This window comes from Loa loa, assembly GCF_000183805.2.
Source record: "Loa loa unplaced genomic scaffold supercont3.186, whole genome shotgun sequence".
NCBI classification, from domain to species: domain Eukaryota; kingdom Metazoa; phylum Nematoda; class Chromadorea; order Rhabditida; family Onchocercidae; genus Loa; species Loa loa.
In genome coordinates, this window is record NW_018108366.1 from 56,372 (window position 1) to 75,163 (window position 18,792).

Genomic DNA, 18,792 nt, shown 5'->3' on the forward strand with positions numbered 1-18,792 from the left:
CATCCTTGATAGGTGTATCGCTGTAAAATGAATGGATTCTTGGTAAATTACTTGAAGGAAGAGGATTGCAATTAGAATTTCGAAATTTAGAAATGGTTTAAAGATAATCAGCGCTGAGACTTTCATTCAGAAAGTGTGGAGCACGCCATGACAGATGTAAATCGAACTTACCTGATAAATGGAAAGATAGAATCATCGTACTGTTTATGGAAAAGATGAGTAATAGCTACAGCTTGTTGAACAACAGAAAAAATAATTAGGAGGTTCAGCTTTTGGTTCAGCTAATGATATTCCTACAAATTAAAGATTCCAATCAACATGTGAAAGATGATGGTTGGATAGTCCTTTCGAAAAAAGTAAAAGTAGAGTTTTTTTTATACAGATACCTGCAAGTGAAAGGTCGATTGCATAATCCAAATGTTCCGTGTACAAAAATCGCAAAAGTACATCAAATATCACTTCCGTCATTTTCGGCGCTTCCTCTTTATCACATAACTAAAACTGTGCATAAATTCAGAATTAGAAGAATATAAATAAAAAGGATGACAGGAAAATGTATTTTTTCATGTCACTTGTTTGCACTCAAAACTGGAAGAGTACAATGCATTGAGAAAATCTGGCTGAACAAAAATAGGAAACATTCTCCCCTTTCACATAAAACAAAAAGATAATCATCAGCTATGTCATCATTTATTTTCAGGACGGTACGTTACCAGCTGGCAGCGTTGGAAGGCATTCTTCGTTTCTTGGAGTATGTTAATAGCTAATTCTTCAGATAGAAATGTTTCGCCACCATATGTTTCCACATTCAATAATCTTGCTTGAATATCTCGCTTCAAATCTTGCAACCTAATTTCAGGTTTTATAAATATAAAAATTTATCCGATGAAAGAGGTTCGAAAGCAACTATCAACATTATTTAGTTGCAGTAATTTTTATTAGAAATTACTACAAGTAATTTGACAAATTAACAATACAAATCACTTTTTTTGGTCAGCTGATGTTAACTTTTTAACAAAGATGGCAAATCATTTACCCCCCACTCTGGATTTGTTTCTTTTGATGATTTTTCGATTCATAAAAGCGACTTAATACAGCGCCACATTGTTCTGTCAAGAACTGCCGCTCAATTCTGAAAAGATCATGAAGATATAAAGCAGACTATTCATTAAATTCTTTTAGAAATTTATATCGATATATTCTCATTGGTATACTACTGAATGAAAAATTTAACAAAGTCGTAAACATGCGTTTTTATTAATAAGCCTTCCGCACCATCCCGATAGTGAATAATCACCAATCAGAATTAGAAAAGACTTTTCCGCGATAAAATTTGATCTAAATATGTCATATAACATGCAAGTGAGAATACTCAGGAAAAGAAATCTCAAAGAAGTATTCCGAAAGTTTTAAGGAAACAAAAAACATTTAATTTAGCTAATTTAAAGCAGTTGAGTGACAATTACTAAAAATTTTTTCAACAGATATATTAAAAAAGGCTCGTTGGATTTTTAAGAGATATTCTGCGAATGTACATTATTGCTTGGTGATTGCGCTGTATGAACAAATTAAAGCACTTAAAAAAGTTAAGAAGAAACTGAAAACCAAATGAAGACATACGTGGGATACGTTTCTAAATAACGCCCGAACACTGATCGCACCAATGTGTCCATAAACTGAAGATCAGTTCCAGAAATCCGCAGTGCAACTAAATTTGACACTAACTTTTGCGTTCTGAAATTTATTATTCATTAAAAATCTGCATATAAACAATGATTTGCTTTTAAAAAATGAAAAAAAGAACTAAAAACCGAAAGATCTCGAATTATGTCAGGTGGAAATGAACCTGGAATACAGGTCATGTATTGTTGTCAAATAAGCTTCTAAATCATTTTCAGAATCGCTCAACTTTGTCGTTATGACTTCCTGCAAATTAAGGAATTCCTTAAAAATAACTTTTTTCATTATTCCGACTCAGTTCACTGTTCCCTAATGGTAATCAATAAGAAGGAATCAAAATCGATGTTTTCGTATCGCAAAACTAATAAATTACGCAATATTTTCAAAATATGTGAAAATTGTTTAACCTCGACAAACAATCAGCATTTACCTGTAGTTTTCCGTGAAATAAATTTAGAATCAACTTTGACATTACTTGGTCGGGATTCGGGAAAATCTCTTTCAACATCGGCTGTGTTTTCTGACAAAGCGATAAAATATCATCGAAAACGTTATCACTACGGAAAGCATTAATCTGCATATGTTCAACAAAAGCATCCAGACACTGCGAATAACCCTAAATCCGTAGTTTAGTGCTTCATTAACTTCTGCATTGTCCAATAAAATTAAAAATAAAAATTCATGGTGTCCAGATGACAAAATGCTTCAGATCGAAATTTTAAAAATTCGTTTTCCGACCATATTCCTGAATTAGAAAGAAAAAATCATTGTAACAAAAAGTCATTGTAATAAGATACTGCAATAGATTAAGGATCACTGATCATTGTAATAGGAAGAAATGACCATTGCAATCGGCTCCGTCTTACTAAATTGAAAATGTCTGTTTCAAAAAATACCGCATAACATAATAATCGAACACAAATTTAATTCAAAAGTCCCGTCAATTCTTGGGAAATAGATGACAACTTTTCAATCATAGCAGCAGATTCCAATAACCATTACTTTGAAGTCAGCCAAAATCACAGCAATTTCATGCATTCTACGCCAATTACCCTGTCGATGGGCTCGCACAAATTCTTCTAACATTAACCGCTCGATTTCATCGTACTTATGAGCAATTCTAATCTGCACGTTACTGTATTTATCTTTTGCTAATTCCTGGGAAATAGATGACAATTTCTGGATCATAGCAGCGGATTCCAATAACTGAAATTTAGAAGTTATCTTGAAGTGCTTAGATTTACAGTAATATATATGAAGAATTCATACGGTTAACATCAATTTATTTACCTCCTATTATATTTTCAGACGACGATGAAAATATACCCTATCTGGATCAGTGAAGATATCAGAACTTAAAGGTTGATCTGCCAAAAACTCATCGAAATGTTTCATAAGCTGAAGAGCTTCATTAGCGCGAGCACGTGGTAAATGAACACTTTCCAGCTGATCACCCAAATGTACCACTTTAGTTGAGACTGTTTGCATAGTACTATCCAACTGCTGCAAAATATTGATTTCAGAATTCCAAACGATTTTCAATAAAATTGATATATTTGAAATAAATACACATTTTCAAACAGAATACAATTGTCATTAGTCAGATAAATAGATAAGATGAAGATAACCTTACTAGATTACTTCATAACGCTGATGGCTATGTTCAACATAAAGTCATGCATTGCATAATTAGACACTAAATTCCAGTGACGCATATTATTACTATTCATCTAAAACTACTAGATTTGTAAAATAAAGACTAAGATTTTTTCGAACCTTCAATTTATCCATAGCATCAGCATTTTGTTCATGAAGTTTGTGTAGAACGTTTAAATATTCACGTTTATCATTGCTACATTGTTGTTCCAATGAACTTATCTTCGACTATAACAGCTTCAACATTTTAGCATTGCTATAAAGTTTTGGACCATACCAGGCAGAAGCTAATGTGCAAGTTGCCAAATCGTACTTATTCTGAATCTTTATTAATATTAAGGCCTATAAATCTTAAAAATTCTCAGTTTTAGAATTTAAGAGAAAAGATATAAAGAATGTTACTTGAAATTGATCGCTTAACATTTGCAAATTGCCAATTTCCTCTTCAAACTTTGTTTTCAAATCTATAACATTAATGTCATCTTTGCCGCCAGTTAAACGCCATGCCAATCTTTCCACAAAATCAATGGCATCAAAAGGTTCCTGAAAAACAAACGAGCTTACAAATTTTATAATAGAGTTATATTTCAGATGGTACAGTGAGTGACTGCTTGAGCTTTTGTCGTGATTAAGAGTAAAATTACTCTTAAAGATGGAAAAGTTCATACTACATTCCTCAGCAAAGAGGTTATGGATAAAATTTGAAAGGCGAAATTTAATTTATCATTCTTTCAGAATAATATGTAACAAAGGATAAAAGTTTCCGGAAATTATACCAACCATTTAAATGCTATGTTTTTTTCATGCAACTTTGATTACCTGTTCCAAATCTTCGACATAAGTTGAAAAGTACTGATTCGTCATCGTCCTGATTCCTTATTATATTTCTAACCAGTAGAAGCGGCACCAATTATTTCTATCTAATAGCGACGATATATTCTGGAAGAAAAAAAGCAATCCGTTATTATCATTTCAAAAGCATCGTGAAATTTGTCGGCAAAAAAAAAACAACCTAAAGTAAATTGTATTGAGAACAATCCAAAAAAAGTGTCAAGCAATATTTTTAATATTATTATTAGTGTAGTAAACAGGATAGGGGCATATGAGGTGAAAAAAAAAACAAATATAAAACGGGTGGAAGAACATACAAACGGTAAGAATAAGGTATATAACAGAAAGAACAAGGTATACAACAGAAAGATAAACAATGGAAAGGACAAGGTATGCAACAAGAACATACCAATGAAAGAATGAAGTGTACAACAGGAAACGGGAGCTATGAAGCACATGACAATTCCTGAAAGAGCAATATGTTCTATAAATTAAATGATAAAAATCAAAGAGTAACTTAAATCAACAAAAGATGCATTCTTCTCGATGTAATATTATCAAAACTAATAAAACATTGGTGAAGTTAAATATGAATTATTGCTAATATTAATGATATCATAACATTTTGCTTCTTCAAAATGCAAAATAATTAATATTCAATCCATTTAATAGGAAAAAAAACATAGGTCGATTAAAATTTGCTCAAAAATTTTAAAGTGATAAAATATATTGTAGGAAACAAAGCAAAATTAAATAATACAACACAATAAACAAATATATGAATGCATATAAGCAAATGCACTTCACACACGTATATGCGTAAAATTTGTATGAATAATACAATGAAATAAACAAATCGACAATAAATCTACGTGAATGCATACATATATCTACGTATATTAATAAATTTATGTGTGTGTGCGTACACGTATATGTTAATAAATTTACGTATGTGCATACACGTAGATATTAAATTTACGAGGGTGCATACATGTGTATATTAATAAACTTACGTGTGTGCATACGCACATATAAATTTACGTGTGTGCATCACGTATATATTAATAAATTCACGTGATATGCTACACATAGATGGATTTGCATACACGTAAATGTATGAAGTTTGTACATATGTAAAAATAGAAAAAAAGATTTAAGCAATGTAACATATGGAATTTTTTTTCTTTTCTCTTCTATGAATGGAAAGAAAAAGAAAAAAAACAAACCATTTCCATTGATAATTTCCATAATCATTGCCACTTTTCTTTCCTTATTTTTTTCCTTTTTCGTAATATTTCATATGTCTCTCTCATATAGCCTTTCCATCATTGTCACTTGATTATTTTCAATCACTGCTACAGCTGTAATACATGATCATTGACAAATTTTCTCAATCTCTAACATTACACTCTCTCTTCATTACTTATATATGCTCTTATCCTCTACCATTCATTAGTTTTACCACGTATTTTTAAACCTATTAAAATCCTAATTCTCTTCCACCGCTTATCCTCTCAGTTTTATTCTAACGGGTTCAAAATCATTTAGCTATGATGACATCTATTTGGTTGTACCTTTTTTACGACTTTTACTATCTTTCCGACCACCATATTCCGGTTCCGGTAGTGGATTGCTTGCGTTCAAGATGTGGAAATTCTCATGTTTTCTCACTTTAGCATAATAACTGGATAAAAAATATAACGTTTGTCGTAATTTGGATGTAAGATTTGATAAAAGATTAATTCAGTTATGATCAGCAACATTTTCACGTTGCCTTTGAAAATCGGATACGGAATTCAAGGCAGTAGATTAGAATTTAAAGAAGATGACTTCCTGCTTTCCCGCAAGAATTTATTCTGTTCAAGTATTTCATTGGAACATGAAACATTCCAAATATTCTGGAAGAATTACAAATAGATAAGATATTATTCAGTGAGATCAAAAGACGAAACTAAACCGGAATAGAATGATTTACATTACTGTTAGTGTGCTGTTTCCATATTGCTATTTTAGGCTGGAGTTTTAAAATTTCATCTAGCTTCTAGGCTTTAAGGTGCGGAAAAAAAACACACGATCATTTTTGATATCCGGAAAACCCTCTTGAAACGGGAATGAAGTTTTCGAGCACATTTATAAAATAAATTTAATGAAATCAGAGCATTCAAAAGAAAACCATTGGAACAAGTAACGAAACAGGTTTCATACGAATAATGAATATACATACATTGATTAGTCGGGCTTCGAAGATTTTCCGGATTTCGCAGAAATTGTTTTGGTGACTTACCGGACAGAATCGAAATTTCAGGGATAATCCACGAATGAATTCCCCTTGAATTTTTGCATGCTTTTGATTAAATATTATTATACCAATAGTTTGCATATCGATAGTGCATTTCCTTTGCCATTTTTTGATGTGCTGATAAGGTGATAAGCATAAGGGATATTTATAAAAGTTAAATATTTATTATCGAATTATATACATAACCTTATTTGTTTCCCATATTTGTATTATTCCAGTTTAATTACTAATTATCATATCTTTTAGATAAAAGATAAAGCGTATCTTCTACCATCAACCTGGCTTCTCTTTTGCTTTTATGACAAGGCTGTTGATAAGGAATAAATATATTAATAATTCATCACTTATTTATCATATTTTGTTATAAATTTAATTTTTTATCGTAAATATAATTTGGGCAAAAATTAATGAGTAGCATAAGTGATGTAATGTTCGTTATCTGCTAAACAGGATCTATTTTGAAATTGAGAAATAAGTTTTCTTGTTGATATTTTCTGATTTTGTGATGTAAAATTTGTAAATTTATAATATGAAACGTTGGAATGTTTGGAAATTTTTACAAAGTTATCGTTAAAATGAACTTTTCAGTGCTCGGTATCATTTGTATATATATACATATATGTCTATATGATCGTACTAGTACTGGTAGTTCTGAAGTACTTGTAACTAACATATGATGCAGATGATTGATAAACTAATATCAGTAACGCGTGAATCGAATTGGGATGAAGCGGAACGTATTTTGGTGGATTATTGGACACAACAATGTCCACTCATTTGTGCACCCACAAAGGATCCATCGTTTGATTTTAAGATCGATGAAAATACATTCAGTAAGTCTTCTTTTGACTCTATCGATATTTGGTTACAGTGTGAATTTGTCTATCATTATCTTTATAAGTTTGAGCATTAATGGATGGTTGCCTGATAAATGCTCAATTTCTTATCACTTGTCAATGCAACCATTAATAAATGATAAAAAGTATTAAAAAAGTATTGAATTAATTATAATTTGTTTGTCATCTTATCATTTTTGAACACTAATTAGTGATAACCGAGTTATCGGTTTATCATTCATCATTTCTCAATTTTAATGTTGATGAAAGAGTGACTAGTAACCAAACTACCTATTCCTTGTCATGCGACAGTCGTATTTTTGAATTTTGCTTATCTCCTTATTCCTCTGTTACTACCTGACGAATTGGGAAGATCAAGTGTTTAAAAAAAAAAAACCAACAAGAAATCGACTCTGGCTCCTTTTCAATATGCATATTTTGTCTCCAAAACGCGGGATTTGGATATCAAATCCGATGCAAATTCTTAATTTTGAAGATACGGTATGCTGAAAAAAATACTTTAATGTTATTATCATTTCGAAAGTTGACAACACAGTCCATCAAAATGTTTGGTTGTCGGGTTTTTATTGTGTGACAGTCCTTTCGATCTCAGTCACCGTTCTGGAAATATTCCCGAGAATTGTGAGAAATGCAATTTTTTCTGCAAAAAAAAGAGGAAACCCGAGTATTGTAATCAGTTTACAGAATTCACAAAATCTAAATTTGCAATTAATTAACATGAAGAGCTTGATTATTAATCGATACAGTTTTGACATTTGAATGAACTGAACTTTACAGCTCAGTTTTTAGAGTAAACAATTAGGCTATAACGTCATCCAATCGATGATGTAAGAAAACAAAAAAAAGAAAACATAATTGTCCGATAATTTAATCACTTATGAAAACTGTTAAAAAATTAAGATCCATTTAACCGCTTAAAAAAGTGAACAACTAACAAAGAGGAGAGAAAAGTTGAGGAGTGTGGTTCTTTTGAAAAAACTTCAATTTTCAATGCAATTGTTTACTAATGCATTTAGAAATATGAGCACTTAGCCAAGCTGACTTTCTTGGAAATATTTCAAATTCAGGAAGGATAGAGCTGATATGGCTAATCTGAAAGTACAACTGCATCGCAGTAATATCATGTGTTATCATATCAATAATATCGATGAATGTTTCTGACCAGTAATTTTCCTCCTCCTTGATTTAAGTATAAAGTAGAAAGACTGACATTCAGGCTTTTTAAATTAAATAACTTAACCTTTATGTAATTGGTACAAAGCACTCCTCCATGACTATTATACGGAAATGATTTGATAATATTCTGAATAACTTTTTGTTGGTGATTAATGTTCGGTGTTTTAGCATCATGTTTATGAGATGTGCTGCACTGAATAATGACTTATTATATACAGTGATAAGATCCATTAAACAATGACTATTACTCCTTCATGTTGCTTAATTACAGTTATTAACTTCAAGCCTGTATAGGAACTTGTCGTGAAAAGTTCGAACTCTTCGAGACTTTTGCGCATTCTTTGTCCTTTTTTTCCTATCTGTAGGTATAATTCTGCATTTATCATTTTATCATTTTTGCGGAAACGATTTAATACTATTGTAACATTACTAGTCGAATTAAATGTGCTTTTAATTAAAAATTTTTTCTTTGTATTGCTCAAGTATGTATTATAGAGTTAGATTTATCGTATACAATAGAGATGTTTGTACCTTTTTTTTTCTAGATGAAAAGCTGCTTCATCCTATTGCTTGTGCATATTGTTTGGATAGAAATGTTGGAATGGATTTAACGCCACTCAATGCATCATACGGGTCGAAATCAAGTGCAAATCGTCGAAGTGCTTTCTGTGGACATGTTTTTAGGGGTGGAGAAGCGACGTATTCATGCAAGTTTGTCAATTAGTTTCATTCGGGATTTTACTTCTTTTTCTTTTCCAGGAGATAATTGATGAGGTTATTCGAACAAAATGATTTAATTAATCCAAGTATTTTAGCCAATTAATCAAAAAAAAAAAGAAATGAAAATCATCCTGGAGGATAAGTTTAAATATCAAATAGCTAACATCATTAGCCTTTTATTGATCAGTTATGATGCATATATTCATAATATTAAATTATATTAGCTTTTAATGAATTTTAACTGAATTATCCTATCTCTCCTAATGAAATATTTTAAAAGCTTTTTTTTTTCTTTTTTTTTTTTTTAATTAGGATGACATGAACAGAGTAAAAGATATTATGTTTTTTTTCAGAGAATGTGCTTGTGATCCTACATGTGTTATGTGTTATCAATGCTTCCTAAATTCCGCTCATAAATCACACAGATATGGAGTAAGTTGTTTTTCGAATGCTTTCGAAGGGAGTTAGATTTGTTGAGTTATGGTTTCTATTTCAGAATCGCTGGAAGCCGGAGAAATTCTTTCTGCGGATTAACTGAGCTCTCTTTTATGTACTGAATATCGTACTGAATAACTTTCGCTTTGTTTTACGGTATTGTAATATTAATATCAAAGATGAACATTTTTGAGATGTGGGCATCCAATGGAAATGGCTGCTGTGACTGTGGTGATGTGGAAGCTTGGAAAGAGCATCCGGCATGCAAATTACATGAAGTGCTACGAAATGATGAGCATGATTCGCAGTAATTTTTGACACTGTTTTTCTCTCTTAATTTTACCGCGAATATTACGCTAAGTCCGTTTAATGGACTATATTTATTCACTTGATTACTTTTGTCAAAAGTAATATTGGTTTCTTTCCTATTGTGCTCCTATTAGTTTTGTAAAAATTTAGTTTCATGTACTAAGTTTCAAGCTAACATTGATAGTGAAATACTTTCCGTAAATAATCAATCGAAGAAAAAAGTTGTTGACACAAAAAATTTGATTTTCTTTCCGCTTAACAGCGTGCTTCTTTCTAGTATTATACAGTGTTTCATTAGAACCGTTGAGTAAGTTGGGTTCAAAAGCAAAGTTTTTTTCTTTTCAGGGTGACTGATGTACCAGCAGAAATTACAGAACAAGTCGAAACACGTATACGTTCACTAACACGCATTGTACTTCGATTCTCGACGAGAATTATCTGTTGGCGTGATGAAAACACATTGCCAACATTTCTAAAGTAGCTATTTTAATTTGTTGAATTTCCAGTTTGTATTTGTATTTTTCAGCGTTTATTATGCTTTTTTTTTACATTCGAAATTAAAAGATGACCTTTTTGTGATTTACAGAGAGAAAGAAACGGATAGCATTTTGCCGCTTTATCAGACCATTTTGTTAAATGATGAAACTCATACTTTTGACTCAGTTAGTTTCCTTTTTTAATTTTCATTGTTTCAATTTAATTCTTTTAATGTAGCATAGACATATATGTACCTTCCGACAGGGAAAGGTGGTATAAGTATCCGAAGGAAGTTCAATTAGAAATGGCGAGAGTAAGAACAAGTGTTAAGAAATACGAAATAGCGATGTTTTGATAAGAAAGGAATATATTTTGATTAGAAAAAGTATGTCACTAATTTTTGGAAATTTCAAGTTAATAATGGTAAAAACCATTATTAACTTGAAATTAAAACAAATCAAATAAAGACCTAACCGACATTTGTTTGTTCGACCTTTCGATTTAGTTTTTTTTTTATTTTTTTATTTTTTTTTTATGTTTTCGATTTAGAGATTGATTTATCAACCTTTTAACAAAGATGTTGATTAAAATAAACAAATTGATGAACCGTGAATCTTTTCAAAACATTGGCGCATAACTAATATGTAATTTTACTTCCTTCATCAAAGTTGCTTAGCAGATTAATGTGATTAGTAATTATTTGCCTGTCAAATGTAGTTTTGGTTTTAGGTAATCAGGGCATTAAACCTTTCTATACATTGTAATCAGCTACAAGCAATGCAATTAGCTACTGTAATTGATCGTGAAGGTCGTGCTTCTGTTCGCAATGGTAATATTGATTACTGTATAAAGGCAAAAGATGAAATTCAGGTGAGACAAAATATTTACATATATTTTGCTCTTGTTAAAAGTATGAGTGTTTGTAAGTTGTAAAAGATATGTTTAACCATGAAGTATCATATAAAAAAATGAGATAGTAAGCAAAAGAACGTAGTATGCTGTTTTTTAAAGAAGTGGATTGTGCTCTTCTTCGTCCTTCAGTCCTCTCCGAACTTTTTGGAATACTTCGGAACTTTTTAGACGGTCTTTTTTCCTTACCTGATGAGACTAATATTTATTTTTGCTCACAATAATTGGGGCTTCTGTTTAATTTTTATAGTGTTGTAGTTCGGAATAAGAAATTTGATCAAAATTTCTGCGAAATGTCAAGATGTTACGTCTGATTTTAGAGGCGTACTCAAAGGGATTCAAATCATCGAACAGAAAAGAGTGGTCCGTTAGATGTGCGTGTTATCGATAGTCGATTTATCTCACTGCAGAATTTTGCAGTGCGTCTAATTGGATGGTTGACGAATCAAACACGTCATTTTCGTGAGTGATTTAAAAAGTCACTGCATCATTGCAATGCTTCCATTAGCTTATTTTCAAACCAATTCTAAGAGTGATTTTTGAATTTTTGAATTTCAAGTTACCGATTCCAAGAATGTTTCCACTTTTTTTTCTAATTTTGTAAATATTTCCTATCATGTTTCAAAATTCACCACTAGCTGTTATATCCTGATAAGGATATTCAAGAGGGATTTAACTTAGGAAGCAGATATTTATTAAAAGTTTTCAAAAATCCCCATGAAATTTGACTTGAATATCAAGATTTATGGTTGGTTGTGAAACAAATATTAATAGGAAACAAAAATAATAGAGTTTTAACATGTTGTTTCCTATTGTTTAATACTTCCCTTCTTTTTTAATTGTTTGGAAAAAAATTTTTTTTCAGCGGCTTTAGCCCTTACGGTGTGTGAAATATTATTAAATGAAAAAATTGAGCTGCAAGCAGGCAATGATAGCACAGGAGAAGTGGATCAAACGCTTATGGCTCATATAATGAGATGTGATAGTGCGCTATGGAAAGGTTTCTCTTTTTGTATGATAAATATTCAGGAGTTTCATGGATTTTAAATTGAAATAAAACTAGAACTAAGTCGAAGAGTATTTAAAAAGTTATTTTTTCAATTTACTGTTTCCAAAATTTATATTACCAACTTATTATTAGCAAAAATTGCACTATCGACTTGTTTTTTATTGCAAAAGATTTCCTAGGTGCAAGAATAGGTTTTCATCAGTTGATTATGGCAACAATATTGATGAATAACGAGCAGAAAAAAGCTTTCTCAAAATTATATGTCCGAGTATGTCTTTCTTTTTTTCGTCGAATACATTCATTTCTACGTGAACCATACACTTCACATAACGATATTGGTTATCACTATGTTGAATTTTATATTAGAAAAAGCATGCACAATTGTATTCACTGAACTTGGAATTGGTGGCTGCGCATAATGACGCAGTCCCGAGGAACTTGATTCATAGTTTAAAAAGGTTGATTTGATAACCAATATCTTGAACGAGTATCAGTAAAACATGTTTTTTTGCTACCTCTCAGTAGGATATGAGCCAAGTAATCAAAATGTATTAGGTATGAATGTAAGTTAAAGCAAAGAAGTTAAAGCTGTTTATTATTGCTGATCCAGGAAATTAGCAAGCTCTATGTTTCAGTTGTACAAAAAGATATACGATGACTTCATTGATGATGATCACGATCAATCGGTATCCATCACTGCCTTAACCGTTCAGGTAAACCGTTTAGGCTGATCTTTTGGTGAGAAATATTTGAAAAATTGTTTATGAATGATTGAGGATGATTGAGAAATCCAGGAACTAATCGATCTTTCATTCTTGAAATACTTCCTTCTATCATATTTGGCATTTTTCACTGCCTTGCTTCTTTTTTTTTTCATTATCCTGCATTCTTCTATTCTTCCATAATGGAAAAAACTGACTATTTTCTGGAAATGATATTGACTAGTTACTTAATTTTTGCTCGTCTCGAACACAGTTCAAGCTGTGTTCTTCATTTGCGGGTAGTGATTTGAAATTGTTTTGATTTTTTGTTTAGATTTTTACCGTACCTACAATAGCGCGTATGTTGATTGCTGAGGAATCAGCTTTCCAAGTTGTGTTCGATACACTGGTGAGCCAGTGCAGGAAATATCTCAAAAGTAATCGGTTATTTTGATTTTTTATTTCTTGTTTCATTAAGCTTTTTCTTTTAGTTTCATAAACTGATAATAAGGGAAAGTAACAGAGAAAATGGATCGGTCTTTCAACTACTTATTAGTTAGTTTTCTTAAATAATCATTATTTTAGCACCAAACAAAATGAAATTTGATTTTTCTGCACGGTCATATCCTCATGCACTTCGACGCGCTTTATATATGCTCAGTGATCAGCGGTAGGTGCAATTTAATTAAAAAAATTGAATAAATGGTAGGAAAAGCTAAAATCGTGATTTCAATCGGTCACCTCAAGTAGTTTCATTCAGCCAGTCTGAAGAGCTATATATCTGTTCATCAACAAAAGTTGACGTGTAACACCGAAAGATTTTAACTCTGTAAATCTTGTAAATTGCTACAGGTAGATGACCTGTATAACGTTATTACTGACGCGCTCTTAACGTGAAATACTGATTTTAATAAGATGAATAAGTGAATTAAGAAAATGCAGAATAAAAACTTTGAAGAAGTGTTTTTCAGATATCTCTTGTCTGTTGTCCCTTCAGAGCAGGAATGGACACCTTCGTTACGTGAAAATTTCCTTTGTGGATGTTCCTCCCTTATACGGTTTCTTTCTTTTATGCAGGTAATCACTTAATTTTACTCATACTTTACTGCAGAGTTATGGATGAACGGTGTACAATGTATGTTTCAGAACTTTCTTAACACTGTTATTTTAACATGATTGCTAATTCCATATTTAACAAACATTGTCGATGAATTTTATTGTCCATGAATTAGAATCGCGTTTTCAATAAATTTCAGGGTATGAATGAAGTTCGTCGTCAAACTACAGAGCATCAAGTTTGGGAGCAGGAATGGGAGACTGCTTTTAATATTCAAATCAAATTACAACACGTCCTTACACTCATCATTTGTTGGGCTAATTCGGATGTGAGCATGCTCCTCACGAAATCTTCTATACTCTCCTTTAGTTATCATAGTTGATCTTAGTCTCATTAAAATACAATTGCAAGTTTAGCGTATTCTTTTTAGACTTCTATATAGACTGTTAAGCTGATCTTGCACAATTTTACATCCGGCCGTATGGTGACTTTCTTCTCAGCGTTTAATATTGCATAATGGATCATATCCAGGTTGCTTACATTTTAAAAAGTTTAATTTAATAATTTATGTTTTCCCTGCAGGAAATTGTCCATAATCGTCTCATGGTTCAACTTATTAACGAGCTGGAAGCGATAGCTGATCAAAATCCTGACTTTGCAAATAAGATTGTTGTAGAAGGTGAACTGTTAGTTCTTGTACTCGATGCTTGAATTTATGAGTTATTTTTTTTTCAAAATCTTCCAAATTTTTGTGAATCTTTTTCAATTAGAATTGAGAAATCTTGGTAATAAAGTTGGATAACTGTTTAGAGTTAATTTAAGAAGATATTGGCGTAATGAACTTTAAACTTCTTGGAATATCATTTGCGAAATCACGATATTGACTTCATACTTTTACGGGTATTATTTGGGAACTCTCAGTGGACGATCCAGTTTCAGATCAAAAATAATTTTTGTTGAAACTATTTCAGTAAATGGTATAAAAGCAACCTCCATACCGTTTGATTTGTCATATGGTTCACTTTCGGTGCATCAACCTCTTTGGCGACTTTTAGCCGGTTTATTCACCGCACAGCAGTCATTGCTTCAAAAAATTTGCATTAGAAATGAGGCAGAAAAAGTCCCCGAAGGAATGATCAATTTAAGAGGGAAGCGTGCACTTCTAATGGAAATGCCACTACGGTGATTATCTGTTTTATCAAACAAGCTTAAATTTCTCGATATAATTGATTTACGGTAAATCGGATTGCGTACGAAAAGAAGTTAATTAAAATAAGTATTTGATTGGCTGACACTCTCCATTTCTCCCGAAATCAGTTACTTTTTTTGTATTTTATCATTTCGTTGTGCTGAATTTTCCCTCTTCATTCTTAGATAAATATAAAGTAATTGATTTGCCTTTTCGAGATTAAAATATTCCAGTGATAATATTCCACTTTTTGATTTGCTTACGATTCTTCAAACACTAGAATTTAAAGTCCTAATCTCCAAAAATTATACTTCATTTTGTGAGTGACCATTGAATTCCAGGGTTTTTGTACTTTGTTCGCAATCACAGGCGCAAATGTGGCGAAGAAATGGGTTTTCATTGGTAAATCAGGTAACCATTAAATCTCATTTTTATTTTCTTTCCATTTTTTTTCTTCATCTTCAAAATTCTAACACAACATGTCAAACTCAGTTATGGTTTTATGAAATCTGAGATTATTCTATAACAGATATTTCATGCATACCTCCACATTAAACTTGTATTTCTACTAATAGTTACCCTCATATGACACACATAACCGAATTATCGAAGTTTGATAATTTCTACATGTGTAAAATGGAGCTGATGCTTACTTTCGAATCATTTCTAAACTTTTATTGTTCATGTTTTGAAATTTATTTTGCAGATCCACAATTATTCTGCACCGACTTGTCGTGCGGAAATGTTCGATAGAGATGTTATGATGTTACAGGTAAAGTATTAAAAGCGAAAATAAATTAAAAATTTTGAAAATGGCCATGATTTAGGATCGCTAATTCAATGTAGGTCTTCTTAGGAAATCTTTTGTTAGAAGAATGAATAAGTGGGCGGACAAAGTAAATATTAACTTGGAGTTACACTGCGTAACCTTCTTCAGTACTGATATATTGCCGTTTCCGGTGTGCAGCCTGGTATCCGTTAGGGAATACATGGAAAATCTTACTTTGAGGATGTCAATTTGTATATTATGGCTCATATGCTATGCTTTTCTGTTATTATCGGACATCTTTATTTTAAATTAATATAACATAAGCTTATTTTATATGAGTGGTAGTTCAAGAAGTTAAATTTCAGGTTTGTGCTGCAGTGACACCGCCTGACACATTCATTATAAGAGTTCTGCATCGATTTGGTTTGCGAGTTTGGGCTGAAACAAATTTCGAGGAAATTCGCGCAGCTATCAGCAATGTAGCATCTGATGATTTGAGCAAATGTACGGTTACTTTAGCTGAGGAAATGCTTCACTTATTAATCATTATTATTGGTTAGTTTTTACTCGTGTTTTGCATACTTTTCATACGATTTTTATCCGGATTATTAATAAATGTTCACTGGCTTCCGTTTTGCATTACCGTACATCACTTTATATTGTGTCGGCCCATTTATCAAGCGAAGTTCAACCACGTTGACAGACTTGCTTTAATACTTGTTTTTATCATATCATTTAGTTTTTTCGCGAAATTGTTCTGTCAATTATTAAACAAAGTTAGGGTGGGAATGACATTGTAGGAGAGCGTTACATGCCGGGTGTTGGAAAATCAACAATGAAAGCGTTACTGCGGCGTGAGGTTCTCCACGTCCTTGCTACAAAGCCAACACCTTTCAGTAAGGTAATGTGTTATCGTTTTATCAATAAATATGTTTGCAATCGCAAAATTTACTTTATTATTGGATTTAAAGATTGAACGTGCAATGCCAGTAAATCAACTTTTCGCGGAACTTTCTGTGGAAGAAGCGGCTAAAAGTGTAGGAGATTTCAGGTATATTTCTCCTTAGTTTTCCTTATTAGTTCAACTGTTTCATCCATTTCCATCTTTTAGAAAACATTCTTGAAGGATGTTTTTCCTTGAGGGATGGGAATAACACTATAGGTTTCCTTTTTCTTTTTTGTCAGACTTTTTCTTATCTTGGAGCCTATTTCTTTGATCTCCCTTCATCTGGAAGACTATTTGATAAAAATTTATTTTAATTCAGCTGTTAAACTTTTGCAGGAAACCAACGAAGACATCACCGGGTATTTTCCTATTAAAAGATAATGTAAGAAGTGAGTACAATGCATTCTTTTATCACTATTCGAAAACGGATGTTTCAAATGCTGACCAGTATCGACAAAAGTATGCTGACAAAGCGCTTAAAAAGTATGTCACAATTTCGAAGAGTATTTTTGCGCCGAAATTACAGTCGTTTTGAAATTTGCTAAAAAATTCAATAATTTCTAGGACAATGATCACAACAACTATTAACTGCCATGTGATCATTTCGGATTGCACTAATACTAGGGTGACAAATTCTGTGTGCATATGACAGATGGATTAGCAAAAAGTGACTAAAATGAAACTTGACATACAAAATGCACGGAAAACAATTACTCAGAAGTAAAACTGCTGTAGGTCCGATTCAGGAAAAATTGATGTCGCTATAAACTGAGGAAGAACTGAATCTAAGTTAAACAGAAAACTACCGGTTGAAATAAATTCAGAGCAACTTTCGTTAATCTAGTCATTTATTTAATTCCGAAATAAAGTCTTAATTTGATAGTTTTTGCCTTCAGAGAGGTAGCAATAGCAGCACCACCGATGCCACCACAATTTGAACCGTTTTATGCGCCTATCATAAATCTTTTGCGCAGCAAAATGATGATGCAGCTGATACGTATCGTTCTTGAGAGGGCAGCGCGAAGAAGTCGCTACTCAAGTGATGGCCTACTGCATCGAGTAAGTTCGCATAAACGATTTTTTTTATTGTGCATAATATAATAGAATATTGATACAAACGATGTTTTTTAATTTATGCTTCCACCAGCATATTTTGTTTGGTCATTATTACACTCTTAAGTGTCTACTCACTTTTAAATTTCGTAATTTTAAACTTGTTCCTATTGTCGGAATTTGTTCAAGTTTTGTATTTTTTATGTTTTTGTCGTCTGAGTTTTCATGAAACTCGGACTTTTGGTATTCTTTATTGTTACTTTCTTCAAAATAATGCTAACACTTTGGTAAAATTGTAAGTGTTTATTCGAACTTGAGACATAAAATAGGTGCAATTTTCGGTAACAAAATTTGCTATGTATTTTTCAAGCACTGTATTTTTCGACTATATTACTGAAATATCTAACTTTCTTTTTGTAGGCGCTTTTCCTTGTGGGAATGGGCCTTAATGAGCAGGCCATGAACAAGAACTTCGACTTCATCAGTTGTGCTGAAGAGGCTAATGTATTTACAGTGATGAAGAGCTTGACTGGAAAACCTGAATCAGAACCACATGCTGATCTTCTGGGATATTTGCTTGAGGTTATCATCTTTATTTTGTGGTGATTAAAATTCTACTGGATGCAATAAATAAAACTATAATCATAATTAGGGTTGAGGAATTGAGATTGAAGGGCGAGAAATTAAGTGAGACTTGAAATCACCGTAAAAATTCGTTT

General features: G+C 31.9%; 2 protein-coding genes across 2 annotated transcripts in view; one reads left to right on the forward strand and one right to left on the reverse strand.

Moving 5' to 3' along the window:
* Positions 1 to 5,556, reverse strand: part of LOAG_18066 (CBR-SEC-10 protein) — a gene marked incomplete at its 3' end in the record, with an annotated part of 7,456 nt that extends 1,900 nt beyond the window's left edge. Inside the window, exons 1-12 of the mRNA XM_020450737.1 lie at positions 5,394 to 5,556; positions 4,156 to 4,275; positions 3,739 to 3,879; positions 3,457 to 3,564; positions 3,007 to 3,183; positions 2,683 to 2,886; positions 2,111 to 2,296; positions 1,847 to 1,926; positions 1,621 to 1,734; positions 1,037 to 1,132; positions 714 to 849; positions 387 to 495 (exon numbers count right to left, since the gene is read on the reverse strand). Of these exons, the coding sequence (XP_020305549.1) occupies positions 387 to 495; positions 714 to 849; positions 1,037 to 1,132; positions 1,621 to 1,734; positions 1,847 to 1,926; positions 2,111 to 2,296; positions 2,683 to 2,886; positions 3,007 to 3,183; positions 3,457 to 3,564; positions 3,739 to 3,879; positions 4,156 to 4,200 (1,396 nt within the window). The 5' untranslated portion in view covers positions 4,201 to 4,275; positions 5,394 to 5,556. The remainder of the gene's footprint in view (positions 1 to 386; positions 496 to 713; positions 850 to 1,036; positions 1,133 to 1,620; positions 1,735 to 1,846; positions 1,927 to 2,110; positions 2,297 to 2,682; positions 2,887 to 3,006; positions 3,184 to 3,456; positions 3,565 to 3,738; positions 3,880 to 4,155; positions 4,276 to 5,393) is intronic.
* A 1,586-nt stretch (positions 5,557 to 7,142) lies between these two features.
* LOAG_18067 (E3 ubiquitin-protein ligase UBR2) overlaps positions 7,143 to 18,792 on the forward strand; it is a gene marked incomplete at its 5' end in the record, with an annotated part of 19,560 nt that continues 7,910 nt past the window's right edge. The window contains 25 exons of the mRNA XM_020450738.1: positions 7,143 to 7,299; positions 9,045 to 9,210; positions 9,573 to 9,651; positions 9,849 to 9,961; positions 10,309 to 10,440; positions 10,550 to 10,625; positions 11,170 to 11,310; positions 11,670 to 11,811; positions 12,215 to 12,349; positions 12,538 to 12,626; positions 12,994 to 13,071; positions 13,394 to 13,496; positions 13,645 to 13,729; positions 14,031 to 14,136; positions 14,316 to 14,444; positions 14,699 to 14,795; positions 15,088 to 15,298; positions 15,647 to 15,716; positions 16,012 to 16,077; positions 16,440 to 16,629; positions 16,875 to 16,975; positions 17,046 to 17,125; positions 17,357 to 17,503; positions 17,917 to 18,079; positions 18,494 to 18,655. Coding sequence (XP_020305550.1) covers positions 7,143 to 7,299; positions 9,045 to 9,210; positions 9,573 to 9,651; positions 9,849 to 9,961; positions 10,309 to 10,440; positions 10,550 to 10,625; positions 11,170 to 11,310; positions 11,670 to 11,811; positions 12,215 to 12,349; positions 12,538 to 12,626; positions 12,994 to 13,071; positions 13,394 to 13,496; positions 13,645 to 13,729; positions 14,031 to 14,136; positions 14,316 to 14,444; positions 14,699 to 14,795; positions 15,088 to 15,298; positions 15,647 to 15,716; positions 16,012 to 16,077; positions 16,440 to 16,629; positions 16,875 to 16,975; positions 17,046 to 17,125; positions 17,357 to 17,503; positions 17,917 to 18,079; positions 18,494 to 18,655 — 3,018 coding nt within the window. The remainder of the gene's footprint in view (positions 7,300 to 9,044; positions 9,211 to 9,572; positions 9,652 to 9,848; positions 9,962 to 10,308; positions 10,441 to 10,549; positions 10,626 to 11,169; positions 11,311 to 11,669; positions 11,812 to 12,214; positions 12,350 to 12,537; positions 12,627 to 12,993; positions 13,072 to 13,393; positions 13,497 to 13,644; positions 13,730 to 14,030; positions 14,137 to 14,315; positions 14,445 to 14,698; positions 14,796 to 15,087; positions 15,299 to 15,646; positions 15,717 to 16,011; positions 16,078 to 16,439; positions 16,630 to 16,874; positions 16,976 to 17,045; positions 17,126 to 17,356; positions 17,504 to 17,916; positions 18,080 to 18,493; positions 18,656 to 18,792) is intronic.